The sequence below is a fragment of the Megascapheus bottae genome, chromosome 4 (assembly GCF_031878675.1).
Source record: "Megascapheus bottae isolate mThoBot1 chromosome 4, mThoBot2.hap1, whole genome shotgun sequence".
Taxonomy (NCBI): Eukaryota; Metazoa; Chordata; class Mammalia; order Rodentia; family Geomyidae; genus Megascapheus; species Megascapheus bottae.
The window spans coordinates 45,197,270-45,204,758 of NC_143512.1; the positions used below are offsets into that span (position 1 = coordinate 45,197,270).

Here is a 7,489-nt window from a genome sequence, read left to right on the forward strand (position 1 = left end):
CTTAGTGTCTCTCCCAGAAAAGCATAGTGCCTGCTCTGGGGGGCACTTTAGTATGTGGGGTGTTTTATGATTATTACAATGACTGGTATTACTGACATTTTGGGGGCAGAATTCAGAGAACTTGGATAACGTGCAATGTTGCAACTTCCATGCAGTAAAACAGTGTCTCTGTTGTAAGGCAGGGTACCGAAGGAAGAGATAAGCAAGGAAAAACCCTGTGGAGGTGAATGGGTATTTTATGATCTTTAAATACTGGTTCTAACAGGATCTTGGGGGTTTTATAGTGAGAACAGACTACAAGATCCTTATGGAGAGGCCATGAATAGTTATTTTTTAGATCTCCCAGCTCTGTTTGGGCTCTGCTGGGACTGGTCCCTGCCATGTACACATTCCAGAGCTCACAACATTCTGTGCCATCACATTATGAGTGGAAAAAATGATCACTCTGAAACCCTCAGTACAGAAGACATTAGTGAGAAGACATCCTCCCCACTAATGGGGAGAATCCACAACAGAGGAAGACTTTATTCTTATCTGATGCAAGTCCAAAGAAAGAAGACTGAGGAAAAATATTAGATCAACACTGGAATTGATCCAAAAGTGACATCAGTCTCATAAAACTATCACCAGTCTATTCATTTTGCCAATGTCCTGCTCTGATGTTACATGCACTAATGTTTTCAGTGCAGAGATTTTTAAAAAAATCAGTGGCTTCTTTTAGGCCTTGGAATTTAATACAAAAAGTCTACTACTTAGGTGATAATACACAGACATAGATGGGAAGATGTTTACTAACACTTGCTTACCTAGCTTACATGAGACTTCAATTTTGCTTTCAAACTTTTTACTTGATATTGAAAATGAAAAGAGCCAAAAAAGTTCTGAAGACCACATGAAATGTTAAGGAAATGAAGAGGTAGAAGTCAGGCAGAGTGACAAACTAATCCTAACCACTCAGAAGGCTGGCCTGCGTAAACTTTGTGAGAACTCATCTCTATCAATTAAAAAAAAAAAAAAAGAACATGGCAGAATATGCCTTTATCTCAGCTATGCAGGAAATATAGGCACCAGGATTATGGTTCAAGCTGACCAGGCAAAAAGTGAAACCCAGCCAGGTATGGTGGCTTACACCTATAATCCTAGCTACTCAGGAGGCTGAGATCTGAGGATCATGGTTCAAAGCCAGCCCAGGCACTAAAGTCCCTGCGACTCTTATCTCCAATTAACCACCAGAAAACCAGAACTGGTACTGTGGCTCAAGGGGTTGTGGTAGCCTTCAGCTGAAGAGCTCAGGGACAGCAACCAGGCCCAGAGTTCAAGTCTCACGATCAAAAAAAAAAAGTGAAACCCTATCAGAAAATAAGCAAAACAAAAAGTGATGAGAGCACAGCTCAAGTGGTAGAGTACCCACACAGCAAGGACAAAGTAATAAGTTCAATAAATCCTAGTACCAAAAACAAAAATGAAAGGAAAGAAAATAAACAGATTTAAAAACCAAAAAGGGATTAAAGTGCAAAAGAAATTCTGTAAAACAAAGACAGGCTACATGAAAACTATATTATCAAAGTAGACAAAAAGCAAGAAAAAGATGAAATATTTATAAGGCTTTACATGACTTCAGGAGACTAATCATCAAAGCAAAATGAAATATTAAAAATATGGAAGAAGCCAGGTGGCTCACACTTGTAATCCTAGTTACTTAGGAGGCATGAACTGAAGATCAAGGTTTGAAGCTAGTTCAAGCAGAGAAGTCCAATAACAGGCAAAAAGGCAGAAATGTATATATGGCTCAAGTGGTAGAGTGCCAACCTTGCTAAGAAAAAGCTAAGGGGCAGCACTCAGGCCATGAGTTCAATCTCTAGTATCAAAATAAAGTGGAGGATAGCAAAAATCACTTTTGCCATGTAAAACTAATCCTTTTTGAGACTTACAATGTACTTATTTGAATGGAATCATCAGAAAGTATTGTTTCATAATTGCAACATGACTATTTGATGGTAAGTACACTGGCTCGATAGAATACACAAGCAGACACCTACCTGGGTGACAATGTTCTTTTTCTCTTGCTTCCCATTTCTGGCTATCTGAGTAGGCTGCTGAAAGCAGGAACCGTTTACCTAAGGGAAAATGACAAGGATCTCAACAAGTCTAATTCCACAAAAATCTTATTTATCTACTTTAGTAAACATGTTCTCAACTACTAGATTATGTATCTTAACTTTTTTCCCCCACTCCTAGGGCTTAAACCCAGGTCCTGGATGTGATTCCTGAGCTTTTTAGCTCAAAGCTAATGCCCTAACCATTGAGCCACAGCTTAACTTCTTGTTTTGGGGGTTTTGGTGGGTTTTTTTTTTGTTTTTTGATGATTTGTGGAGATAAGAGTCTCATGAACAGACTTGCCTAGCCACTGTCTTTGAATTGTGATCCTCACATCTCAGCCTCCTGAGTAGCTAGGAACTAGGATTACAGGTGTGTGTGAGAAAATTCTGGTAAGCAGCTGGTGCATGTGGCTCTCAAACCTATAACCCTAGCTACTCAAGAGGCTGAGATCTAAGATCCAGCTTGAAGGAAATGGGGTCAGGAAAGTCCCTGAGGTTCTTATCTCCAGTTAACTACCAGAAAATCTGGAAATAAAGCCGTGGCTCAAGTGGTACAGCTTTAGTCTTGAGGGAAAAAAAAAAAAAGCTCAAGGATAAAAACCCAAGCCCTGAGTTCAAGCCTCAGGACTGGCACAGTAGCATGGGCATATGCCCGTGCATATGCTCACATGTACATACACACACATCTAATATGACACTGTAATCAATACTACACAGTTCACAATACAGCTGACAACAAAAAGCAGTTAATTTCTAACAAGTAGAAGATACAGAAAAACACTACTATAATATAACCCAGGTGAGCCCTAGAACTCTGCCCCCAACCCCTTTTGGACAATACTAGGGACTGAACTCATGATCCTGTGCTTGCCAAGTAGGAGCTCTACTACTTGAGCTACACCTCTGAGCCTAGAACTCCTTTCTAGAATCTAAAACATTTGCTGAGCTACTGTCTAACTCATTAATTGAATGTATTAAAATTATTAGATGTAAAAACATTTTAATGTGACTTTTATTAACACACAGATTCATACTTTGCATAAACCAAAAGAAGTATCTTACCCGGTGACCCAGCACCCAAGGAAGACAGAAACTCAAAGAGCTGAATCTGTTCCAGCATACAAGAAGGCTTGCTAGATTCCTAGCATCTTGTGCAATGCCCCTGGCATGAGACAGTGCTCAATACACTTGTGCTTGAGGAATAAATGAGAAAGAAAAAAAGAAGTTTCCTCAAAATTAAAAACTCTGAGCCAGGCATAGTGGCTCACGCCTGTAATCCTAGCTACCCAGGAGGCTGAGATCTGAAGATCAAAGTTCAAAGCCAGCCCAGGCACAAAAGGACCCAAGACTCTTATCTCCAATTAACCTTTAGAAAACAGGAAGTGGGAGTTGGCTCAAGGGCAGGGCAGTAGCCTTGTGCTGAAGAGTGCAGGGATGGCGCCCAGGCCTAGTACAAGCCCTATGACCCACCAAAAAAAAAACCCCCACAAAAACACTGTGCTTCAAAGCAAGTAAGAGATAATAATCCCTGCAATGGGAAAAAGCACTTGCAGATCATTAATCCAATAAGGGATGTGAATCTGAAACATATAATAGCCTTTACAACCCAAATTCAGATGAGCAAAGCATTCAAAGAAGAAGATAGATAAATAAATAAATAGAAAGAAAACAAGGATGGGGAGAAAGAGCCAACTATTCCTCAGTGTCTTTGGTGAATGATTCCAGAATCCCACCACCACTATAAAAATCCTAAAATGCTTAATCCCATATATAAAGCAATACCACTACATTTGCACATAACTCTGGCACATTTTTCCATGTTTAAAAAAATTATCTCTACTTTTAATACTTAGTATAATGTAAATGTTACATCAATCATTATTTTTCTACACTGTTTAGGGAATAATGACGGGGGGGGGGATCTGAACTACATGCTCCATGCAGATGGAATTTAAAGAAAAAATATTTTCAGTTTGTGGTTGAAGCAGTGGATGCAAAACACACATGGAGTTCTGAATTGTGCATACATTTATGTGTCTATAAATAGAAAGGAGCTTAACATAATTTGTCAGCAAGGAAAAGGAAATGGCCTGGAGAAAGGACCTCACTCATTATGGTGACTATAATGAAAATGACCATGGTTGGTGAGGATGTAGAGACCCTCACACATAGCTGGTGAGAACAGAAAGTGACGATGCTGTTTTGGAAAAGTTTGGTAGTTCTTCAAATATGGAGTTTCTAAAGGGTCTAATAATTTAATTCCTAGGTATGGATGAGAAAAATGAAAATCTGTACTTTCACAAAGCTGTACACAAATGTTCCTGGCATTATTATTAATAAAGTAGAAACCAAAATATACATCAGTTGATAAATGGATGTTGATAGGTGTGGTATATTCTTACAATGGATCATTATTTAGGAATTAATAAAATAAGGAAACTTAAAAGCAATCTCAAAAGAAATATTGTAATTCCATACATATGAAATATCAAAATAGGCAAAGGCATTTACAGAAAGTAGATTGTTGTCAGAAGCTGGGTGCTGGAGGCTCATGCCTATAATCCTAGCTACTCAAGAGCCTGAAATCAGAGGATCTCAGTTGGAAGCCAGCCTGACAAGCCTGAGAAACTCTTCTCTCTTGATTATCTAGCAAAAGCCACAAATGCAGGTGTGGCTGAAGTGAAAAAATGCTATCCATGAACAGAGAAAACTAAGAGTATGAGACACTAAATTCAAGCCTCACTACCAGCACAAAATAAAATAAAATAGGGCTGGGAGTTTGGCCTAGTGATAGAGTGCCTGCCCAGCAAGCACGAAGTCCTGGGTTCGATTCCTCGGTACCACATACATAGAAAAGGCCATAAATGGTGCTGTGGCTCAAGTGGTAGAGCTCTAGTCTTGAGAAAGCCCAAGAACTGGTAACAAACAAGCAAAAAAACAAACAACAAAAAAACCCTCAGGACTCAAGTCCTGAGTTCAAGCCCCAGGACTGACAAAAAAAAATTAATAATAAAAGTAGGTCTGCCTACAGCTGAGAATGGAGACAAAGATTGAATGACAATGAAGGCTGATAATAGGAATAGGATTTCCTTATAGAATAATAAAAACACCCTAAGATGGGTTGTGATACATAATCCTTTACATATGTGTGTATATATATATATATCTATATATATATATACACACATTTTTTCTGTTTAGTGGAAAGCAGTGTGATTGTAGCTCTGAACCTTTGTCTTGCTAATAATGTTATAGAAAATTGGGGAAATTATATAGTATCTCTCAGTCTCTTCATAAATTCAGAAACAACACATATCTTAGCATGCTAGTTTGAGCACATATTTGTTTTAATATCCACTATGTAATAATGCTAAGTAAGATTCCTTCCTTTAGCCAGTTCATATATTTAAATCATTTTGAGAGTTCCATCTCAGCTAATTTTCCTTTCTTCCTGATTGTATCAGCTCTGCAACCCCATTCTAACAATTGAAGTACCAAAGTGCTTGAAATACTGATTGGACATGAACTTGTACAAAGCAGATATTTTTCCTTTTTTTCTGTAATGTTTCAACAACTCAAAAGTCAAGCTACTTACCAGTATTCCCAAATCCCAAGTAGTCAGGCTTTGTGGTCAGAACAGTAATCGTCAGTGTTATACTATTCTATGCATTCACTCGCCTTCCCTTGCACCCTCCTGTTATTGACCTATGATCTAACTGCACCTATGATCTAGTGTTTGTTCAATATAACTTTCTATAATGATGACAGCCACACAGGCCTATTGAACACCTAAAATAGAACAAGTTTCACAAGAACTAAATTTTGGGGGTGGAAGGGAAAATAACTCACACATGGGGTGTGAACTCATAGCTTTGTGGTTGCCAGGCTGATACTCTACCATTTATGTTATGCTTCTGTTTTTTACTGATTATTTTCAAGACAGGATCTCATGAATTCTTCCATCCAGATTAGCCTCTAATCTTGATCCTTCTCTCAGCCTTTGGAGAAACTAAGATTATAGGCATGAGCACAGGCTTATTAAGTCTGGAACTACATTTTTAACTTTATGTTTCTTTAAAGTTTAAATACAATGAATGCTATTGAATATGCACAGGTTTAACTTGCTAGAAGTCCACCAGCTCAAACTAAAACCAAAATTTCCATTCCCTGGTCAAAATGGTTGCCCCAAATAATCTAAGCAGTCATGTTACTCTAATCAGCCATCCATGGTCTTTAGTCTGAATAGTATTTACTAGCAATCTTAATTAGAAAATGTTAATAGTAACTACTACAGTTAATACTAAGTTGTTAGGCACTGCGCATACAAATTTTCCAATAATTCAAGTTGATAATTAATTGTTCTTCTTGAAGAAGTGTGTGCTTTTCTTTTTTAATAAAGGCTAAAGGAGTTTGATTGCTACAAGCCACTGGAAACATTGAGTGCGATCACAACAATATAATTAAATATTCAGGGACATACCTTGGGATTATGAAGTTGAAATCATTTTTTTAAAAAACTCGGCTTTTGTAAATATAACTTTTCCCTGATGTTCTAATCATCAGACCCCACTTAAAGCTTTGAGTGTAGTGCAATTCAACTCAGATACTACTTTACAAGTAGTTAACTATTAGCATTTGCTATTGACACGTGGAAAATTATATGAAGAAAACAAGACATGGGAGGAAGGAAGGAAGGAAGGAAGGAAGGAAGGAAGGAAGGAAGGAAGGAGGGAGGGAGGGAGGGAGGGAGGGAGGGAGGGAGGGAAGGAAGGAAGGAAGGAAGGAAAAGGAAAGGAAGGCAGGGAGGGAGGGAGTCAATCAAGAGTTCTAACCAAGTCACTGGATTGAATTTGTACTGGAAAATTCTAGGACATAAAGACCAGGGTCTAGACGACCAAGTTAGGAGCTGATGGGGGGAAACGTTCATTGCTTCGCTTCCAACAGAAGCTTGGAAAAAAGAAAAATGTCCCAGCCCCAGGGTTAAAATCCAGACCTTTCCTGGTCACCCACGAGACACCCTAACACGTAGTCCAAACCAAAGTACACTCCCCCCAAAGCCCTCGTGCCATAGCCTCCCTGTGCTACGTATTCACCGCTTTGGGCTGGCAGGAATGAGACGTTTTAGGGAAGGAGATGGATCTCCCATGACTTCTCCAGCAACTGGATCCCAAGGACCACTGAGGCTGCTTCTTCAGAAGCCCCGCCGCTGCTTTCATTCCATGAACCAGAGTAACCGGGAGCCCAATGACGCTGCCGCCCAGGCAGCAGCCACCAACCTGCCAGGGAAAGGTGAGGAGGCACGGCCAGTCTCCCAGCCCGAAGGAACCCGTGCCGCACCACGGGGGCCGCCATCTTGGCGCGTACCAAGAGCCTCGCCAGGCCGGGGGGGG

The 7,489-nt window shown here is 39.7% G+C and overlaps 1 protein-coding gene across 2 annotated transcripts in view; it reads right to left on the bottom strand.

Moving 5' to 3' along the window:
* Mrps27 (mitochondrial ribosomal protein S27) overlaps positions 1-7,468 on the bottom strand; it is a 65,522-nt gene extending 58,054 nt beyond the window's left edge. The window contains exons 1-2 of one of the 2 annotated variants that reach the window (XM_090331806.1): positions 7,376-7,468; positions 2,040-2,117 (exon numbers count right to left, since the gene is read on the bottom strand). In XM_090331806.1, the coding sequence (XP_090187932.1) occupies positions 2,040-2,117; positions 7,376-7,451 (154 nt within the window). In that variant the 5' untranslated portion in view covers positions 7,452-7,468. Of the gene's footprint in view, positions 1-2,039; positions 2,118-7,192; positions 7,281-7,375 lie in introns of those variants that run through there. The other variant, XM_090331807.1, reaches the window with a different exon arrangement.
* Between the last annotated feature and the right edge of the window lie 21 nt (positions 7,469-7,489).